The sequence below is a fragment of the Ursus maritimus genome, unplaced genomic scaffold, assembly GCF_017311325.1.
Source record: "Ursus maritimus isolate PB19 unplaced genomic scaffold, ASM1731132v1 scaffold_29, whole genome shotgun sequence".
Taxonomy (NCBI): domain Eukaryota; kingdom Metazoa; phylum Chordata; class Mammalia; order Carnivora; family Ursidae; genus Ursus; species Ursus maritimus.
The window spans coordinates 22,641,862-22,664,808 of record NW_024425452.1 but is presented as its reverse complement, the minus strand read 5'-3'; the positions used below and the strand labels follow the sequence as shown (position 1 = coordinate 22,664,808).

General features: G+C 34.7%; 1 protein-coding gene across 1 annotated transcript in view; it reads left to right on the top strand.

Annotated features, from left to right (window-relative positions):
* Positions 1 to 22,947, top strand: part of LMBRD1 (LMBR1 domain containing 1) — a 114,796-nt gene that overhangs the window by 63,915 nt on the left and 27,934 nt on the right. Inside the window, exons 9-11 of the mRNA XM_008684898.2 lie at positions 19,911 to 19,975; positions 20,327 to 20,429; positions 20,983 to 21,087. Coding sequence (XP_008683120.2) covers positions 19,911 to 19,975; positions 20,327 to 20,429; positions 20,983 to 21,087 — 273 coding nt within the window. The remainder of the gene's footprint in view (positions 1 to 19,910; positions 19,976 to 20,326; positions 20,430 to 20,982; positions 21,088 to 22,947) is intronic.

Sequence of the window (22,947 nt, the reverse complement as noted above, 5' to 3'; positions counted from 1 at the left end):
TTTCTTTCTTTCTTTCTTTCTTTCTTTCTTTCTTTCTTTCTTTCTTTCTTCTTTCTTTTTTAAGATTTTATTTATTTATTTGACAGAGAGACAGCCAGCGAGAGAGGGAACACAGGCAGGGGGAGTGGGAGAGGAAGAAGCAGGCTCCCAGTGGAGGAGCCTGGTGTGGAGCTCGATCCCAGCACTCTGGGATCACGCCCTGAGCCGAAGGCAGACACTTAACAACTGAGCCACCCAGGCGCCCCAACCTTTTTTCTTTTTTTAATCTCCTCAACCTTATCTTAATTCTATATTTTTTATATGGCTTCTTTATAAATATTTATAACATGGTCTATCATTAGCTGCCTTGAATTAAACATGCTCTGTCCTATTTCATTGAACCTATGCTTAGAGGGATTTTTAAATCAACTTTATTAAGTGTGAAGATTGATTTTTGCCAAATACAGATATGTAGATAATGGAAGATCCACATCAATCCAAAAAGCTACTTGACGTCTTCCCCTGTCCCACTGAACTCAGACCCCAGATAGCCATTGATGTCCTTCTGTCATTATAGTTTAGTTTTATGTGTTCTATAATTTCATGTAAATGAAATCATAGAGTGTAGTATAATCTTTTTTTGGCTTTTTTGGTGCAACAAAATGCTTTTGAGATTTGTCCATGGTGCATGTTTTCTTTCAGTAATTTATTCTGTTTTACTGCTGGGTAGCCTCCTGATGTGTGTGTCTATGTCACACTTTGTTTATCCACTCACCTTTTAGTCGAGATCTGAGTTATTTCCAGTTTGAGATTATTATGAATAATGCTGATGTGAACATCTGATATAGACGTGTGTTTTCATTTCATTCATTTTTCTTGGGTAAATAGGAGTAGATTTTCTGGGTGTAATGTTTAACGTACATTTAACTGTATTTTCCAAAGTGGTTATACCATTTTGCATTCCTGCAGCAATATGAGATTTCAGATTGCTTCACATCCTTGTCAACTCTTACATTGTTAACTTTGTAATAGTTATTCTGATGGATGTATAATAGTATTTCATTATGGTTTTTGATTTGCATTTCCTTGGTGACTAATGATACTGAGCATTCTTTGTATTCTTATTGTGTATTTTCTTTAAAATGCCTGTGTAAATCTTTTGTCCTTTTTAAAAATTGTTTATGAGTGAGTTATAGGAATTCTTTATTCTGCATTAAGTACTTTGTCAAATATATGTATTGTGAATGTTGTCTCTTTATAGCTTGCCTTTATGCGTTCTTAAACTGTCATTCAAAGAGATGTTCCTTAAATTTTTATTGCAATCATTTTGTCCTATGTTTTCTTGTGGAAATTTTATGGTTTCAGTTCTTATATTTTAGGTTTGTAGTCCATCTTAAGTTAATTTTGTGGGATGATAAGACTGAAGGGTTTATTTTCTGTATGGATATTCAGTTGTTTCAGCAGCATTTTTGTCAAGACTGTTCTTTGCTCATTGACTTTCCGTGGTATTTTGTCAAACCAATTGATCATGTGTATGTGTGGGTCTATTTCTGGACTTTCTCTTTTGCTCCATTGATTTATATGTCCTTATGATAAAACTTGATTACTGGTGTGTTACACAATCAGTCATGAAATCAAGGAGTATAAATTCTTCAGTTTTGTTTTTCTTTTTCAATATTGTTTTATCTATGCTAGATCCTTTGCATTTCCGTATAAACTTTAGAATCAACTTAGAATTCTACAGAACACCCACTGGGATCTCTACTGGGGAGAATTGATATTGTAGGCTTGAACCAAATGAGAGTTTGTCCACCTGAAGCATAGCAAGCCAGTAAAAACTGACATCAGCCTTTGGCAGTGAAGTAAGAAAGGCTGTTTTTTGGTGTAGCACCACCCAGGACAACAGGGAGGTAATGCTGTCAAGACCTAACTACCTGATGGCTTGCAACTGAAGGTTTTTAAAGGCAAATTTTGGGGCAGGGGCCTCCTGAGAAGGTCGACCCCACTGGTTGGAGGCCCATGTTAGCAGGTGCTCTGGTACTGCTTTGTCTGGTCCCCCAGAGGTCTTTTCCATCTCAAGAGACTTGGAATCTGAAAAATAATCTTTATTCTTTATGTTAAAAATTTCATTAGATACATTTGGTGATTATATCTTTACTTATAAGCTAGTGGGGTGGTATTCCTATTGGTTTCCTGGCCAGTCCACCTGTGCCCAGGGATGGTAGGATTCATTCTTTCCTCTGGACTGACCAGATGGGTGTCGGCTTTAATATCTTAGTACTGAATCTTCTAATCCGTGAACATGAGGTCTTTCCATTTATTTATGATATCTGAAAGTTCTCTCTGCAGCATTGTGTAAGTTCAGTATAGAGGTCTTTCAAATATTTTGATAAATTTATATTTTTGTTTCTACTGTTACACATGATTTTGTTTAATTTCAATTCTCAGTTATTGGCTTCTTAGTATGTAGGAATTTGTTTTTGTACATTGATCTCAGATCATGCAACCTGGCTAAATTATTACTTCTAGTAGCCTTATTATAGATTCCTAAGGAATTTTTTTGTACATGAACATGTTAGCTGCTAAAAGACAGTTTTATTTCTTCCTTTTCAATCTAAGAGTTCCAAGGGTTTTTTTTTTTCTTATTGCACTGGCTAAAACCTCTCATACAATGAATCTACCACTTATTCTTTTTTTTTTTTTTTTAAAGATTTTATTTATTTATTTGACAGATAGAGACAGCCAGCGAGAGAGGGAACACAAGCAGGGGGAGTGGGAGAGGAAGAAGCAGGCTCATAGCGGAGGAGCCTGACGTGGGGCTCGATCCCAGAACACTGAGATCACACCCTGAGCCGAAGGCAGACACTTAACCGCTGTGCCACCCAGGCGCCCCCACTTATTCTTTTTGTTATATAAATGTATTATTCTTGAATATGGATCTAAATTCTTCCCTATCTTTCATCTTCTGGGCCCGTTAGGAATAATAGGAATAATTAGAAACAGGAGTAATAGGCATGCCTGAAGGAAAACTCTGGGGATATAAATTTATTGTTATATAATTGAGGGTTTAACATGAATGTGAAGGGATAAGCAGTGCTTTTTTTTACTCAGATGAACTATGAAAATTATTTATTTATCAGTCTGTGTTTGTGCACAGTTGATATAATCCAGAAATAGAAAGCCACATGCTCTTAGTGCTTCTTAAACATTAGCATCCAAATAGTCCTAATGGAAGAAGGTAGAGACAGGCCCAGTCATTCCTCTGCATTGCTCAGCACATGCCGGAGGTGACTTAAGATCTGTGAGAAGCTCTTGATAGAAAATTTCTTTGAAATTATGCTCTATTGGAAAATTTTATGTTAGTATTGCCTTTTACTTTGTATTCTAATCCATGTTTATTTTATTTTAAAATGTATTAGATTTAAATTTTTGCAAATGCAGAAATTCAGAGTTCCGTAATTATACAATTTTTTATGAGAAAATATTATAATTTTTTTTCTTAAGGTTAGATTCCCCATGAGATACCTACTGATCTTGTGATTTCACATTGCCATGTATTTTATAGGCAATACATACGTCATTTTTTTTTTTTTTTAAGATTTTTATTTATTTGAGAGGGAGAGCATAAGCGGATGGCGGTGGGGTTGGGGCAGAGGCAGAGGGAGAGGAAGAAGCAGGCTCCCTGCTGAGCAGGGAGCCCAATGTGGGGCGCTATCCCAGGACTCTGGGATCATGACCTGAGCTGAAGGCAGACACTTCACTGACTGAGCCACTCAGGTGCCCCTGCATACCTGATTTCAGAGGCATGGATTTTGCTGTCACATATATCTGGTTTTGAATCCTTGTTCTGATCCTCACCAGCTATGTAAACTTGTTACTTCACTTTTCTTTTTCTTTTTTTAAAGATTTATTTATTTATTTTTGAGAGAGAAAGAGCACAAGTGCAGGGAGGGGCAGAGGGAGAGAGAAATTTTAGCAGACCCTTTGCTGAGCTTGGAGCCTGACCCTGAGATCTTGATCTGAGCCGAAATTGAGAGTCAGACGCTTAACGGGCTGCACCACCCAGGTGCCTCGTTACTTCACCTTTCTAAACCTTAACTTTTCTCATCCTTATAATGGAGTTATATACTTATTTTTGTTATGGGAATGAAAAGACATAATGCATGTAGTGTTAGTACCTTTTGATGTAAACAGCTCAGAAAACTGCCACTGCCATTGTTATAGTTCTATATATAGGATTTTTCAGCTTCCTAAATGCTGCCATAGAACTCAAGGGAAAAAATCAGTTTCGTGTTGTAGACATTTATAAAACTAAGCATCTAATTAGAATAAGTTAATGGCTCCTTAAAACAATTTTTATTTATAATACTGAACACATTTCTAAGCATACAGTCTAATGTTAATTAAATACTTGAATAAATTCTCCCCAGACAGAAGGGCATTCTGTGAGCTTTTACAGCTAATTGGCCTGGGTAACCTATAGATTCATTAAGTTTTAAACACAATTTTTGATTTTATTATATATATTACTATATTTACTATATATATATATTATCTATCTATCTATCTATCTATCTATCTATCTATCTATATATTTGCCTATTCTGGGTATCTCATATAAGTGGAATTATTCTATATTTGTTCTTTTGTGTATGGCTTATTCCAGTTTGTATACTGTCTTCAAGATTCATCTGTGTTGTAGATGTATCAAAATTTAATTCCTTTTTAAGACTGAATAATATTTGATTATATGTATATTTCACATTATCTGTTGGTGCACATTTGGGTTGTTTCCAACTTTTGGCTATGGTGATGAATGCTGCGTAGTAACTGGTGTACAAGTGTCTGTTTGAGTCCCTGCTTTCAGTTCTTTTGTGTATGTACTTGGAATTGCTGGATCATATTCCACTTTTGTGTTTAGCTTTTTGGGGAACCTACAAACTATTTTTCACAGTGGCTGTACCATTTTATATTCCTGCTAGAAATGCACAAGGCTTCCGATTTTTCCACATCCTTGCAAACACTTAATTTTTTGCTGTTTTGATAATAACCAAATGGTTGTGAAGTAATATCTCATTGTAGCTTTGATTTGCATTTCCCTAATAGTTAGTGATGTTGAGCATCTTTTCATTTGATGATTGGCCATTTGTATATTTTCTTTAGAGAAATGTTCATTCAGGTCCTTTGGCCGTTTTTAAATTATTTATGTTTTATTGTCAAGTTGTAAGAGATTTTTTTTAATAATCTGAATATTAATACCTTATCAGATATATGATTTGCAAAGATTTTCTCCCAATCTTGGGCTGTGTTTTCACTGTGTTAAAAGTGTTCTTGATATACTAAAGGTTTTAATTTTGATGAAGTCCAATTTATCTAATGTTTTTTGTTGTTGCCTATGCTTCAGTGTCCTATCCAAAAAATAATTGCCAAGTCCAGTTTCCCCCTTTTTATCCCTAAAAGTTTAATAGCTTCAGCTCTTAGGTTTAGATCTTTTTTTTTTTACGTTCAATTGGCCACTGTATAGTAATCATTAGTTTTTGATGTAGTGTTCAGTGATTCAATAGTTGCGTATAACACCCAGTGCTCATCACAACAGTGCCCTCCTTAATACCCATCACCCTGTTACCCCCTCCCCCATCTCTCTTCCCTCTGAAACTACCCAGTCTGTTTCCTGGGGTCCATAGTCTCTCATGGTTCAGTCCCCCTTTCTGATTTCTCCCCCTTCAGATTTCCCTCCCTTCCCCTATGGTCCTCCGTGCTGTTGCTTCTGTTCCACATACAAGTGAAACCATATAATTATCTTTCTCTGCTTAATATACCTCACTTAGCATAATCCCCTCCAGTTCCACCCTTGTCGATGCAAATGGCGGATATTCATCCTTTCTGATGGCTGAATAATGAAGATGTGGTACATACATACAATAGGTCTTTTTATATATTGAGTTAACTTTTGTGTATGGTTAAGGGTAGGGGTCCAATTTCATTCTTTTGCATTTGGATGTCCCTTACCCAGCACCTTTTGTTGAAAAGACTGGCTTTCTCCCATTGAATGGTCTTGGCACCATTGTCAAAAATCACTGGATCATATATGGGAAAGTTCATTTCTGGGGTCTGTTCCGTTGGTTATATATCTGCCTTTATACCAGTACCAAGCTGTTTTGATTACTGTAGTTTTGTAGTAAGTTTTGAAATAAGGAAATATGAGTCTTGTAACTTTGTTTTTCTTCTGAAAGATTGTCTTGGCTATTTGGGGTTTTTTGAAATTCCATATGAATTTTAGGATGGGTTTTTCTGTTTCTGCAAAAAAAACACCTTTGCAAAAAACACCTTTTTACTTTTCATAGGTATTGTGTTGATTCTGTAAATCACTTTCAGTGATATTGTTATTTTAACAATATTAAGGCTTTAAGTCCATTAACATGGCATGTCTTTACATTTACTTATGTCTACTGGAGTTTCTTTCAGCAGTTTTCAGCGTGTGTAAATCTTTTGTCTCTTTGTTTAAATTTATTCCTAAGGATTTTATTATTTTTGGCTCTGTTATTTGAATCAGACCCGTAATAAAGAACTGGGAAAATTTTTATTTCTGCTTGTCCCACTAATCTCCTAACCCCCCAACACATACACAAACATAAACACAACTAAATTTCATAAGGTAAGCAAACAGTGAAAAATAATTTCATCGTACACAGTGCATTGTTTTGAAGGTGTGGGAATATTTTAATTTTTCTTTATTAATATTTTTGTCATGTCATTTTACCCTTTGAAATTTACTATGAATTATCTTTAAAGATGTAGCAGATTTCCTTTCTCAGAATAATACTTAAAAAGCATGTATGTTTTTGTTGTGGTGGTGGTGGTTTGTTTTAGGCCATACTTTTTGAGTATGTCCAAAGACAGACTGGCACTTTCTAACTTTAAAGAAGTCTTATTAAATATTTTATTGGAAGTATAAGTGTGCATTCCAGACCTTTACTTGATCACTATTTGAGAGATATATTTTAGTGTAGGTGCTTCTTAAGATGTATTTGAAGGTTTAGGTTGGTAGTAATTGTATATTAAAGTTCCTGTAACGTACAGTGTCTTTTGATTGCCAGTAACTTTATGGTATGGATATTGAAGTTCATACAAGAATAAACCCACTTGTAAGCAACCTAACCAATCTTTATATTAGTACAGTCATGAAACTCAAGTGTATAGAAAAACTTGGAAGTCAGTGACTGATCAATACATAACTTGTTTTTTGTGTTTGTGTTGAAGAGCAACCTGTTTAATATATGTGGTTGATTCATTAACATTGAACTTAAGACCAACAGCAGTATAACTCATGCCTGAACAAAGCTTACCTAACGCATGTATTTTCTCAGTAATCACAACCTTCTTAGGCTTAGGAACACTACACAGCACTTCAGCACTATGCTTGGGGGGTGTTTGAAAGAGCAAAAGTACCAACACAAAAGCACAAAAGTGCAAAGAATGTAACATAAATAGACAAAGGATACTTGTTTACACTATGAAATCTGAAATAAGAAAGAGTATTGCCTTGTGCAAACTGGGAACTTGCACATCAGATGACTTAGAGTTTTCATTACTCTGCACATATCCCAGAAGACCACAAGTGCCCCAAGTATTGATTTTAAGGTTATAAATAAATTTAAGTGAGTAGATGGATTTGCAAATACAGAATCTGCAAATGAGAATCAACTGTACTTGTAAGTAAAAACAAAACAAAAAATCCCTACATCCAGCAAGTGTTCTCTCCAGCTCTTACTGTAAAACTTTGTGTTTAAACAAAGATAATTTGGGGAAAATTGCATGGGAGAGAGAAGAGATTTGGAGGTAGGCCTAAGATTGATCTGAAACCCCCTAAAAGTTAAATAAGCTAGTCACAAAAAATAAATATTGTATGATTCCACTTATATGAGGTATCTAGAGTAGTCAGATTCATAGAAACAGAAAGAATGGTGGTTGCCAGGGGTTGGGGAGAGGGAAATATGGGGAGTTGTTGAATTGGTACAGAGTGTCAGTTTTGCAAGATAGAAAGAATTCTTGGAGATTGGTTGCACAACAATGTGAATGTATTTAACACTACTAAACTGTACATTAAAAAAAAAGATTAAGATGTAAATTTTATGTTATGTATCTTTTACCACTATTTAAAAAACAGAAACAAAAAACAAATGGCCAAAAACCAGGGAGAAATGAAGAGGTGGACTGTGGGGAAAAAATGGGAGGAAAACGCAGTTAATTTCAGAAATGAAGACAAAATTACAGGGTGTTCAAAGGAGAATAGACTCAAATAAAATTTAGTAAGTGGCATTGAAGAAAGGTAGGAAACAACCAAGGGAAAGAAAACAAGGTGAAATAAAAAGGATCAAAAAGTGCTGAAATGGAAAAGAAAGAGAAACTACATCGGTTTAATTGGTGTCCCTGCAGAAGCAAACCAAAGCAAATTAGCAGAACTAATATTTAAAGTCCTATTCCAAAAAATCCACGTACAAATAGACATGAATCTACATATTGAAATAGCCACCTTGTACCTGGGAAAATTCATGTGCATTTTCCTAGTAACACTGACTTAAAGATAAGCCCTCAGGATTTCCAAGTAAAAAAATCAACTGACTTTACAAGGGCAACATAGTATCAGACTTTTCAAAAAACATGATCAAGGCAAGAATGTGGAGAACATTAAAAAAAAGTCTCAGTGAAAACGTATGAAGCCAGAAGTTCATATTTAGCCAAACTATCTTCTAGAAAAACAGTTTTTAAACATTTAAAAACTCAGGGAATTCTGGACCCATGTGCTCTCGAGAAATCCACTAATTGCCAAGCTCTAACCAACCAAGAGGTAAGAGGGAAAACATCAGCAAAAGAAATAAAGGTGAATATTAAATATTGCAGATCTGTGAATGTGGGCAAGGGTGTGACTATGTATAAACATACTATATGTTCTGCTGAAACAAATCATGCAATTAAGAAGGGAGAAAGAGAAGTAGGATTTCTCATAGATTACTGTGTGGGGAGTTAGGTGGGAGTTGGATACATAAAAACTAAGCAACTCTGTATCAAAGGGCTAAATAAGAAAACGGGCTAAGGGCATTTGAGAATTGAAGTACACTAAAAAGTATAAACCTTCTTGACAAAAAGGAACTTAAAGGAGTGAAGAACGCGTATTAAGTAAGATACACAAGAAATATACACGCAATTCTGACAATTAAGATTGTTGAGATTAGTGTTCAGGCATATCAATAAATATGAGTGGACATAATTCACTATTAAAAGAAAAATTTTCATTTTCTTCATAAAGCAAGATATTAACTATATGCTGTTTAAAGGAGCCACCTAAAACAGACTGACAAAGGCTAAAAATGTGTGTTGAAATATATGCTAGGCATATGGAAATAATAAGAAAACATAGTGATCTTGATGTTAGATAAAGTAGAATTTCAAGCCTAAAAACATTAAATCCAACAAAGGATACTTTTTGTGATAGTCAGAATCCCTTCCTCCTCCCCCAGTGATTTCCATTCCCTAATTCATGGAACCATTAGTATGTTACATGAAGTGGCAAAATGGACTGTGCGGATGCAATTATGGTTACAGACTTTAAGGAGGTTATCCTGGATTATCTGGGTGGGTCCAGTCTAATAGCATGAGCCCTTAAAATCATAGAACTTTTTTGGCCTGAGTCAGAGAGATGTAGTATAAAGGGTAAGTGAGAGATAGTAAAAATGGGAGAAAGACTTGACTTGCCGTTACTAATTTGAAGATGGAGGGGGCAGTGTAAAAAGGAATGCAAGCAGCTTAAGGAACTGAGAGGCTCTCAGTTAATAGCCGGCGAAGACTATAAAGATCTTAGCCCTGTCACCTCAAGGAACTGAATTCTGTGAACAATCTGAAAGAGCATGAAGTGATTCTTCTCTAGAGCTTCCCGAAGGGAATACAGCTCTGTTGACAACTTGGTATTGTGTGACCTTAAGCAGAGAACCAGCAGAACGGTGCTACGCCCAGACTTCTGACCTACAGCATAAGAAGTAGATGTTCTAAGCCACTAAATTTGTAGTAGTTCGTCAGTGTAGGAATAGAACACTAATATACTTGTTAATATGAAAATTCACAAGTTACAAGGAAGATAAAAATAAGTATGTACCAAAGAACATGGTAACAAACTTTATGAAGCAAGAAGTAGGAGAGAGTCAAGGAGACATAGATTGAAATATGTTAACAGCACGAGAATAACATAACACCATACTCAGTGTAAGACATTTGAGGTGCACAAAACTGAGTGAGATTATAGAAGACCTAAATAGAATTAGTAAGGTGTATTGTAACTTTTAAACTTTACATCCCAATAATAGTGACTACACCTTCTCTCCAAGTGCACATGGAACATTCACTAAATTGATCATATATTGTGTCATGAAGAAACTGTCAATGAATTCTGCAGAGTAGATGTATTACAAACAACTCTTCCCTGATTGCAGTGCAGCATTAAAACTAGAAATTATAACAAAATCAATAAGCTAAGGCACTTTTCGCTTGGAAATTAACCTTATATTCAGCAGCTCTTGGGTGAAAGGAAAGTAGAAAAACGAATTGCAGAATTTCTAAAAATTAATGATGGGAACATCGTATTAGAATCTATGGGGTACGTTTAAAACAGTGATCAGGAAACTCAAAGCCATGAACACATTTATTAATAAAAATAAAAGGATACAAATATACACACTAAATTCCAAACACAAAAGGCTAGCAAAGGAGCAAAGTAAACCAAAAGAAAACACAAGGAGAAAAATAAACATAAAAGCAGAAAATAATCAGAGAAGAAAAACAGACCAGTTACTATAATTTCTATGTGTACGTTTTAATGAATAGACAAAACACTAACTTCATTGAAAGAAAACAGGGCAGATTGCAGAAATGGTTGATGCTGAGACTGGTGCTAGGAAAGTATATAAGCCCACACCTGCTTATGTCAGAAGGAGAGGATGTGCTGAGGATGTGCTGGTGTATGATAAAAGGAACCAGCTTAAAGGGGCTCCCACTTCCTAACTCTGGGACCATTTAAGTATCAAAATATATGAATGTATTGATATAAATAGGTAAATGGAGAAAGGAAAGCTCTTCCCTACAGTGGAATTCTAATAAGTGTAGAATGAATATCAGAAAATCAGTGCTTGGCAAACACCACATACTGTTTCTTGCAAGAGACATGAATGAATACTAAAATTAGAAGGTGAGAGTTTGGTGAGAACAGGATATTTGCATAATCTCAGAGTACTTCCCTACAAGACTTACTAATTACAAAGAGGACAGTAGTAATTTTACAGTGGAGAAACATGACCAGGACCACCTTAACCATCTGATCCAAATTAAGTTCATCAGTAATGGGACAATAGGTATGATTGTGCCTCTGTCATTTTTGCCAAAAGTACATGAGCTGAATTAAGTATGAGGAAATAAGCAACCCACATTGAAGGACAATGCACATAACTGCCCTCAACTCCTCAAAATCTAAAGGTCATTAAATTAAAGTGACTTGGGAACTGTTCCAAATTAAAGGACACTAAACAGACAAAAGCAACATATAATGTTGAATTTCATTTTGGACCAGGAAAAAAACAAAACTTTTTCCTATTAAGGACTTTAGTGGAACAATTGAAATTTGAATAAGGTCTGTAGATTAGATAATAGCATTCTGTCAACATTAATTTCTTGATTTTAAGAATTGAAATGTGATAATGTGAAAGAGGTTGCTTTTAGAGAATAGGTATTAAAGTGTATTTCTGCAACTCATTCTCAAAAATAATAGTTCAGCCAGATAGATGGAGAATGGTAAAGCAAGGTAAATGTTAAGATTTGTAGAATCTAGTTGGAAGGTATACTGAAATTCTTTGTGCAATTTTTGCAGTTTTCTCATATATCTGAAATTATGTCAAAACAAAGCATTAAGGCCTTAGCTTTTACTAGATCTCCCCCAATTTTTGGCATTATCTTTACCACTTCCATTTTTAATGTCAATTTTTGTGAAAGTCTCTTCCATCAGAATAGTATTAAACTGAAGAAATTGCTTCTAATATAAGGAAAATTGTAACCATGACCAAGTATCATAAGCTGGTACTACACTGACAAATCACCATGAGAATCTTTGCAATGATAATAATTTTTTTGCAATATTTTGCAAATATTTTCTCTGCAATATAATAATTTATAGCCAGAGCTGAATATTACTGATCTTTGTACTATTTAAAAAAAACTTTTGTAGAACATTTGCAACATGTAAAACTTAATTCTCTTCATAGAACTATAACTTATAATGTCCTATCAGGATTTGCTAATGAAAATCATGTGTTCTTACCTTCTACCTATGAGGAAAGTTTTGAAGACTAATTGATGTGCTATCTAGAGTTAGGGGCCTGAGACCCATGGCCATTCGCTATGTTATAAAGGACATATGATGTCAGAGGCCTCTGGAGGGAAGAAAGTTCAGTTTGGGTTAATTTTTAAATCCAGTTCTCCATTCCAAAATTCTCTTTTCAAACTCTTAACCTGGGTTGACTTGGTATCTTTTTATTGTAGTCATCTAACATTCTAAATGACTTTTTTAAGGCACAGCTTCTCAATTTTAACGTAAGAAGTACTCAGGAATCCCGTTAAAATACAGATACTGATCCAATCCACCTGAGTTAAGCCCCGAAAGTATGTATTTCCAACAAGCTCCCAGGTGATACTGACGCTACTGGTCCATGGCCACTCTTCGATTAACAAGATTCTAAGCAATTTTGAAGAGGGAATCCTGTTTCCTAATCTCATTGTTATTAAAGAGTTGGAAAAATAGAAAAAAGTTTCCCTTGCTCACATCCTTCAATATACCTCAAAAGCACACAATTTTTTTTCAGCATTGTCGACAACAGCTATTGCTTTTGGCAAAAAAGGAAGCAGTACATGGTATTTTATTTAAGGTAACATTAATAATAAAATACAATAGAAATTACTTTTATTTTACATTTATAACTTTTGTTTGAGTCTCTAGGTGTGGCACCTTTCTACTGTTTTTGGTTATATTCCTGGATACACAAAAGTTATTTTATGGATATGGGAAATTCACCTATGAAATTTGATAAGAGGTGTGTCTTAAAAAAAAAAAGCTCACCCTATATTATTTCTTTCTATAGTGCTTGGAAGTTTTGTTTCACATTGTCAGACAATATTAAGTTCTAGGATAAGAGATTCATTTTAAGCTAATAAGCATCTTAAAACATGAAATGATTTTCAGAGAATGATAAAACGTTTATTTTTGCTGAAATGATAGCTTATTCATACTGCTTTCAATTTAAATCGGACTTTTCCAGTCTCAGCACCTTTGACATTTGGGGCCCAATAATGCTTTGTTCGGGAGGACTAGTACTCTCCAGCGCATATTGTAGGATGTTTAGCAGCATTCCTTTAGCAGCATTCTTACCCACTTGATGTAATATTCTCCACCCCTCCCATCCCCCCAAATTGTGACAGACTCTTAGTAAACATTGTCAAATGTCCTTTGAAGGGGGGTTTATCCAGTTCAGAACCACTGATTTAAATAAAAAGAACACAGCATTTTAAACTTAATGTAAAAGGGAAAGGGAAGAGATTTTGGGGAATGGTATGCTATTAATGAGTAGAGGAACTTAAATTTTCTTTATAGGTAATGGAGAATTTTCTAGACAGTTGATTCATCATTGGTTTAGATAACATCACATATAAAGTTAGTAGCATTAACAGTATTTTTACTCTGACAAAAGTAATGTCTTAGTATTCTTCAGAGATTATAACATTTTACCTTTTTATTGTGGTTTAATGAAAGTAACATGATTTTTATCTGATTAATACACAGGAAAAATTTGGTTTCTGTTCTATGTATTTATTTTTCTAAAACAGCATTTTTTAGAAGGTCAGTTTTTCCCAACTTGATCTATAAATTTAATACAATTCCGATAAAAATCCCAGCAAGGTATTTTGTGGATATGGACAAATGGATTCTGAAACATATGTGGGGGGATAAAAGGCCCAGAATAGTATTCTTTGAGGCACAAGCATTTTTATTTTTGATGAAGTCTGATTTATTCTTCTTTTGTTACATGTGCTTTAGGTGTAGGAAACCATAACCTAATCCCGAGTTATGGAGATTTACACTTATGTTTTCTACTAAGAATTTTATAGTTTTAGTTCTTACATGTAGGTCCTTGGTCCATTTTGAATTAAATTTTGTATATGGTGTGAGGTAGGAGATCTAACTTCATCTTTTCTATGTGGATATCCATTTATCCCAGCACCATTTGTTGAACCGACTATCCTTTCCCCTACTGAATTTTCTTGGTACCTTTGTCAAAAATAAGTTGAACATAGATGTACAGTTTTATTTCTGGAATCTCAGTTTCATTCCATTCGTCTATATGTCTGTCCAGTGCCACACAGTCTTAATTACTGTAGCTTTGTAGTAAGTTTTGAAATTGTGAAGTGTGAGCCCTCTAACTTTGCTGTTCATTTTCAGGGTTATTTTGGCTCTTCTGGGTCCCTTGCATTTCCATATAAATTTTAGGATCAGCTTGCCAGTTCCTGCAAAGAAGCCAGTTAGGATTTTAATGGAAGTTGCATTGAAAATGTAGATCAGTTTAGGGAATATTACCATCTTGGAAATACCAAGTCTGATCCACGAACATGAGATGTCTTTCCATTTATACAAGTCTTCAATTTCTTTATACAATGTTTTGTAGTTTTCAGTGTTCAAGTCTTATACCTCCTGGGTTAAATTTACTAAATATTTTGTTATTGATGCTATTATAAATGGAATTGTTTTTGTAATTTCATTTCAGACTGTACATTGCTAGCATACAGAATACAACTGATTTTTGTATGTTGATCTTGTATCCTGTGATCTTGTTGAATTCATCTATTTGTTCTGTTTTATTGCAATATTCTTAGGATTTTCTATCTACAAGATAATGTCATTTGCAGATAGATATAGATATATCTATAGATACAGAAGTGGCAAGAGTGAAAATCCTGGGGCACTTGTGGCTCAGTCAGTTAAGCAGTCAGGTCATGATCCCAGGGGCCTGGGATTGAGCTCCGAGTTGGGCTCCCTGTTCAGTGGGGAGCCTGCTCCTCCATCTCCTCCCCGCTTGTGCTCTCTGTCTGTCTCTCTCTCAAATAAGTAAATAAAATCTTTAAAAAAAAAAAAAAAGAACATCCTTGCTTTTTCCTTGATTTTAATGGGAAAGCTTTTAGCCTGTCACCATTCAAATATACAATTAGCTATATGAGTTTTATAGATGCCTTTAACAGGTTGAGGACTATCCCATGTATTTCTTCCTTTTTTTTTTTTTTTTTAAGATTTTATTTATTCATTCGACAGAGATAGAGACAGCCAGCGAGAGAGGGAACACAAGCAGGGGGAGTGGGAGAGGAAGAAGCAGGCTCATAGCGGAGGAGCCTGATGTGGGGCTCGATCCCATAACGCCGGGATCATGCCCTGAGCCGAAGACAGACGCTTAACCGCTGTGCCACCCAGGCGCCTCTATCCCATGTATTTTTAATTTGTTTCTGTGTGTGTGTGTGTGTGTGTGTGTGTGTGTGTGTGTGTGTTTTAATGAAAGTGTGTCGCACTTGGTCAAATGCGTTTTCTGTGTCTATTGAGATCATGCATTTTTGACCTTTATTCTGTTAAAACATTGTATTATATTGATTGATTTCTTTATGTTGAACTAACCTCACGTTCCTTGGATAAATTACACTTGGTCATGTACATAATTCTTTTTACATGTTGCTAGATTTTGTTTGCTAATATTTTGTTCAGGGTTCTAGTAGTCATAGGAACATTAGTCTATAGTTTTCATTTTTTGTGATGTATTTGGCTGGTTTTAGTATCGGAATAATACTGGTCTCCTAGATTGAGTTGGGAAGTCGTCCTTCCTTTTCTTTCTTCTTTTGGAAGTTTGTGAAAGATTAGTGTTAATTCTTAACCTTTAGTAAAACTCACCAGTGAAGTCATCTTGTTCTGGGCTGTTATTGTGGGAAGTTTTTGATAACTTATTCAATCCGTTTTCTTGTTATAGATCTCTTTAGATTTTCTTTTTTTAAAAATTAGTTTTGGTAATTTGTGTCTTGGAATTTGTTCGTTTGTTCTAGGTTTATCTAAATTGTTTTCCCACTGTTTTCTGGCCTGCATGGTTTCTGATAGGAAATTAGCGGTTAATCTTGCTGAGACTCTGTTTTACATGAGTCTCTTCCTTGTTGCTACTTTCAAGATCTCTGATTTGCCCTTCCCTCCATTTATGTATGTCTAGGTGTGGATGTCTTTGAATTTATTCCTCTTGGAGTTTGTTGAGTTTCTTGGGTACATGGGTTATTTTTCATCAAATTTAGTTTGTTTTTGCCCATTATTTCTTATTCTTTCTGCCCTTTTACCCCCTTTTTTTCTGGGAATCCTATTGAACTTATTATGTTTCATGGTGTCACATGTGTCTGAGGCTCTGTTCACTTTATTTCATTGTTTTTTCCTTTCTCTTCCTCAGACTTGATCATCTCAGTTGATTTATCTTCAAGTTTGATGATTTTTTTTTCTTCTGTCCTGCTCAAATCTGTTTAGCCCTTCAGTGAAATGTTCATGGCCATTTCATCTCCAGAATTTCAATTCACTTCTTTTTCATAATTTCTCTTTATTTAGTGAGACATTGTTTTCATAATTTGTTTTAGTTCTTAGGTCATGGTTTTCTTTAGTTCTTTGAACACATTTAAAATACTGGATTTGAAGTTTTTGTCTGGCAAATCCAATGTCTGGGCTTCCTCAAAGACATCACCTGTTGATTTTTTTCCTCCTCTGTGTTGACCATGTTTTCTTGTTTCTTTACATGTCTCTTAATTTTTTTCTTAAAATCTGGGAAATTTAAATGCTATGATGTGGTAACTCTGGAGATCAGATTCCCCCCTCTCCCCAGGGTTTGCTATGCTGTTTGTTTTGTGACTTTTGTGAAGTAATTCTGTGAAGTATATATTCTTTGTTGTATGTGGTCACTGAAGTCTCTGCTTGATTAGTTTGGTTAATGATTGAACCAGTCCCTGAACCTCAAACCAATAAGTCTCCTAATCTTTGCTGAAGGGCAGTGTGTGTTTTTTGAGATACTACTTCAATACTCAGGCAGGCACTTTGCAACTTAGCCTTAGCCTTCACCTCCTGCTTGTGCAGAGCCTCAAGGTTAATCAGAAGTGGGAGTTTAAACCTTCTCAGATCTTTGTTGAGTATGCACACAGCCCTGGGCATGTATAGGGCCTTCTACATTCCCAGGAACGTGTGGAAACTTTTCAAAACCTCTATGGACATCTCATTTCCTGGGTTTCCATTTTAATCTTTTTGGTTAGTTTATTTTTTTGCCTGTTACAGACTAGTTCTTGTGGCCATAATGTTATTAGTTGCCTGTAATTTTTTGATAGACACTCCTAGAGAAAAGATTTTTGTATTGTGTGAGCTCCAGTTCTTGTCAAACAGACAGTCTTACAAGTGGTATCTTCCATGGGATCACCCAGCAATCAATAATAACAATTCTCTGGAAATGAGACTTTGAAAGAGCTTCATCCCCTTTGTTTCCTCAGGTGGCTGCTGGCTTCTGGCTTTTACAGGCTATCTTTCAAGGCTACCATATACTAGAGAGAAGCGATTGGGACTACAAGTTAAAATGACATAATGCTCTGTATTCTTACTGAGATTAAGTCACTTTTCTTGGATAAATGTCCTTGGATTGTTGAATGGGCTTTGGTAAATTCCCCTAGTGTTGAAAAAGTTGATTCTGACAATTTATGCCAGTTTCTTCATTGCTTTTATGGAGGAGAGGATTTTCAGAGGTTCTTATCCCTCTCTCTTTACTGATGTCACCTCTGTAGTTTAATCTTTATTTCAAAATTGACATTATAGCTAAGAGTAGAATATTTAGGTCTGTTCAAGGTGGTCATCACTGACCTGATTCTGGAAGTGCTAATTTAAGTTCTCATTTAATATATGTTGTTTCCTTGGTTTTTATAAACGTTATATTTTTTACATTTATTCTGTATTCTATTAGGTAGCTGTGATTAACAGTTTAACTGTGGGTCATTCATCCCAGCAGATTGGGAAAATAGTCCAGGATTTTTTTTTTTTTCCTTTTTTTTTCTCCCCCCAAAATGGACATCAAGGAAAGGGAATTTTAACTTCTGCTATGTCTGTGTTATGTCTTTGTACTGTTAATTGGCATTTGGCAGTTATATGCCCTCATGCTACAAGCTAGTTCTTACTAGCGGTCTGTTAGGAAATCATATGTTTCAGTTGAAGATCCGCAGTGTAATTATATTGTCTTCTGGTTTACCTGAGTATCAAAAAAGGTGTTCAAATCTAGTAGAAAAAGATTGTGTAAGCTCCTTTATACCTTCTACTAATGAACTTAGTTACTGTAGAGTCACTTCAGACCTTTTTTTTTAAGATTTCTTTCTTTCTTTTAGAGAGAGAGAGTATGTGACCGCAAGTGGGAGGGGGCTCGTGATGTGGGGCTTGAGCCCATGACCTGGAGATCATGACTAAGCCACAGTCAAGAGTCAGCTGCTCAATGGACTGAGCCACCCAGGCACACCAGATACCTTTTTTAAATAAATGAATTCTTATGTGAAGTTCTAGTATGTAAAATGGGTATAAGCAGTGTTTTCTATTTCAAGTAATGACTATATCCTTTTTGGTCCTCTTCTGCCAATTTTCTTTCCCAGTGGTTTCAGAGGCACTCTTTCAGAACTGAAAATTTCCTAGAACATAGCCTAAAATTTATTCCAAAATTCGTCTTTGTATGTGGGGTAGGATGATGTGTTACTATTTTACTTCATTTATCTTGGCAGAATTATAAAGTCAGCAATTATGTGGAATAAGATGAAAAACACCCTCACATTCATGATATTATCCATTTATTCCTATCAATTCCAGTCAAAGAGAAGCCAAAAACACTTAACTGTGCTTAATCAGAATCTTCTTTTTTTGTTCTGACTTTGTGGACTCTTCAGCCTACTTGTTGCTAGAACTTAAGGAAGATGTCAGGGAAAAAAACACCTAGATTATTACTAATGTAGATTTCAGCCCTTTTTTATTCCTTAGAGACCCAGTTCTAAAAATGTTTTGCTTGTTTTCTACTATTTGTAATATAAAGTTCATATGGTAGAAGGAAATGTATTCTACCAATTACAATGCTTAATACATTTCTTCCCAGAAATATTGTTTAACACGACAGTTTCTTCAGTGCTGTTAATGACTCTATTTCAGGAGTAGTAGCAGTTATACAGACTTTTCTGGTATGATACACACACACACACTTACATACATATACATACATATATACACAAACACATACACAAAACATGTAGACAAAAACTGTAAATTGTATGTATATATGTGCATGTGTATATATATGTGTATATACGTGTGTGTGTGTGTGTGTGTGTGTGTGTGTGTGTGTAAATTCTATGGGAAATGTTCCAAGTTCCCTTTTTTGGTAACAGGTTTATGTAACCTGATGAGTTTCACGATTTTGGTTTTTTGGGTATGTATGTAAGTCTTAATGTACTTTTCAGTCATGTTTGAAGTTTATATTTCATTGTAACTGAATATAAACCTTTTATATGACCTAGCAGAGTCTCATTTGTTTACTTACTAATGAAGACTTTTAAACGCTTTGTCTCTTTTGTGTATGTGTTTTCAGTCAAACAGTCTCATAATGAAAATTTAGATGACAAATGTCTAGGATTATATACTAAATTAAAATATATCTTGAATCATTTTATTTATATCATCGTCATATCTTGCAACTCATATTGAGCATAATGGTTTTGCCCTTTTAATATCAACTTCTAGAACTATATTTTAATGAATTTTTTTTTACTTTTAGATTATTTGGGGAATATTTTTCATCTTAGTTGCATTGCTGTTTATAATTTCTCTCTTCCTGTCAAAGTAAGTATAGTACACATATTTTCTAAAGCATACATCCTGTGGTGTTACACAGTTTCCATACTTGATTCCATTAGTGTAGCCTATCCATCTTCAGCTATTTAACTTGAAGTGTTCTACAGCATTAACTCACAGAATGACTAAAAAGGTGCAACTAATAGACGGTATTTCTTTGTTCCATTTCAGTCGAACGGTATCTGTAAGATATTTAAGTGATGTTTAATTTGTTATCTGTGGTTTTCTTTGACTCTTGTTGAATCTGCATGCTTACTTATGATATTTTTTCTAAGTTAATTGAAAATATGCTAGTATAATATATAAATTTGCTCTTTATAATTTTTATTTTTGTTTTAGTTTGGATAAAGCCCTTCATTCAGCTGGAATAGATTCTGGTTTTATAATTTTTGGAGCTAACCTGAGTAATCCACTGAATATGCTTTTGCCTGTACTACAAACGGTGAGTAAAAAAAAAATAAAATAAAATCAGTCATTTTATTCTTCAGCAAACATTCTTACACTCTGTCAAATTATTATGTTAACAAACTATTAATACTTAGCAATATATGCTTATGCCCTCTGCTGTTTTGACTCTTCATTTATGTGTAACTTCCACATTGATACATTACTTTAAAGATTATTATACTGATATATTGCTGAACTCTTATTCATAATTTTATTGGGGAACATTATAGTACCTAAGATGAACTTTTCTGATCAATTCCTACTTTTAATTTTTAATGAAGTATTTTATTCCATATACAAATGTAATTTTAGTTTAATTTGTTACAGGATTTTTCTTAGGATAATGGTATAAGCAATTTGGTAACAGTTTAGTAATTATTTTTTTGGAGGATTCTTTTTTTTTTTTTGTATTATCGTAGTAGCCTGATCAAAATCAGGGTTGATATTTTAAACATTTGTCAAATATGAATAATGAAGTTTTAGTTAATTTTATACGATTTCTAGAACCCCTACTGTTTGTGTATTAAATTAAGTTTTATTTTTTTCAGGTGTTTCCTCTAGATTATATTCTTATAACAATTATTATTATGTACTTTATTTTTACTTCAATGGCGGGAATTCGAAATATTGGCATATGGTTCTTTTGGGTTAGAGTAAGTATATATTATTTTGATTTTTTTCATAATTTTGTACATAATTTCCATTACTTCAAGTTAACTTATATTTATAATATAAAAGTTGTAAATATCTTGATATTAAAAGGAAGTACTAGCCTTTTAACTTCACATTAACATAAAGGTGATTTTTGCCTGAGTGGTGGTGGTTAAAAGGGCAGATTTGCCCCCTGTGTACATTGGGCTATGTCTGGAGATATTTTCAGTTGTTAAAACTAGTGGGTGCTTGACTTATTTCATGTAGCGTAATCCCCTCCAGTTCCATCCATGTCGATGCAAATGGTGGGTATTCATCCTTTCTGATGGCTGAGTAATATTCCATTGTATTTATGAACCACATCTTTATCCATTCATCTGTTGAAGGGCATCTCAGCTCCTTCCATGGTAACAACAACAACAACAACAACAAAAAAAAAACCCCAAAAAACTAGTGGGTGCTACTGGTGTCTAGTGGGTAGAGACCAGGGATTCTACTAAACATTCTGGATTGCGCAGGGCAGCCTCCCATAACAAAGACTTATCCAGCCTAAAATGTCCATAGTGCCAAGGTTGAGAAACCCTGGTCTAGAAGTTACATTGTTTTGCTTAGTGTTTGGCTGCATGGAAACACATTGAAGTACAAATGAATACACTGTAGCTCAAAGGATGGCCCTTCCTACTAGAAGTTAAAATTGCTATATGGTTGGAGAAGGGTTATTTTCTTCTCACACTCATTTTGAGATAAATTAAGATTTTCAAGGGGTGCCTGGGTGGCTCACTCGGTTAAGTATCTGCCTTCAGCTCAGGTCATGATCTCGATGTCCTGGGATCAAGCCTGGCCTTGGGTACCCTGCTCAGCAGGGAGTCGGCTTCTCCCTCTCCCTCTGCTCCTCCCTCTCCCTCTGCTCCTCCCCCCTGCTCATGCTCACGTGCACGCTCTCTCTTTCAACTAAATAAATAAATAAATCTAAAAAAAATTTTTTTTCAAAATGAAGATGATTCAGGTAGAGATTACTTCCACCTGTGAGTAAAGGAAAACCCAGTTAAATAGTGGTTTGAACTAATAAAAGATTTCTTGCTGTGAAAATTTTAAAAGATCTAGCGTGCTTTGTAGTGCAAAAATGTCAAGTCCAACATCTCTGTAATCCTCTTGGCTTCTCCCTCATGATTGTAATATGGCTGCTGCAGCTCCATTTATCCTGTTCATGTTCCATTAAGAAAACATTTATTATCAATAAAGCAGCACTTTCCCAGAAGTCCCCAGCAGACTTCTTTCCTTTTGATGTTTAATATTTTATCACTGTTAGCTACGACTAGATGTAAGGGAAACTAGGAAATGTCAGTTTTTAGGTGTTCATATTGTCATCTCATCCAGAATTGGAGTTCTTTTACTCTCTATTGTACTAAAATCTGTTAATAAAATAGGTGGTGATTTCTTAGTTGCTAGAATAAAAATGTGCTCTGCCATTGAAATGAAGCAAGTCCCCTGGCTTATTGTATTTGTTATCACACTTTAGTTTCCCTTTATTATAAATATGTATGAAAATATTTGCAGTCAGATTAATATAAATTATGATAAACCAGAATTTATAACAGTATAATATGAGGATGTCATGAGTATTTCATAGAAATGAGTATATATAAATGCGTGACTTGTCTGTTCTTGTGTAGTAATATTATGTAAAACCACAAATATATTACTAATACTTATAGTTTATATTCATTCCTGTAATCTTTAGATAGCATTAGTGGTAGTTCATAATTCTTCTTAGCCCTATAAACTTCTAACAGATGCTATTACATAATTTTAGAAGATTTGTCTGGAAACAAACCAGGTGAATACTAATATATAATATATTC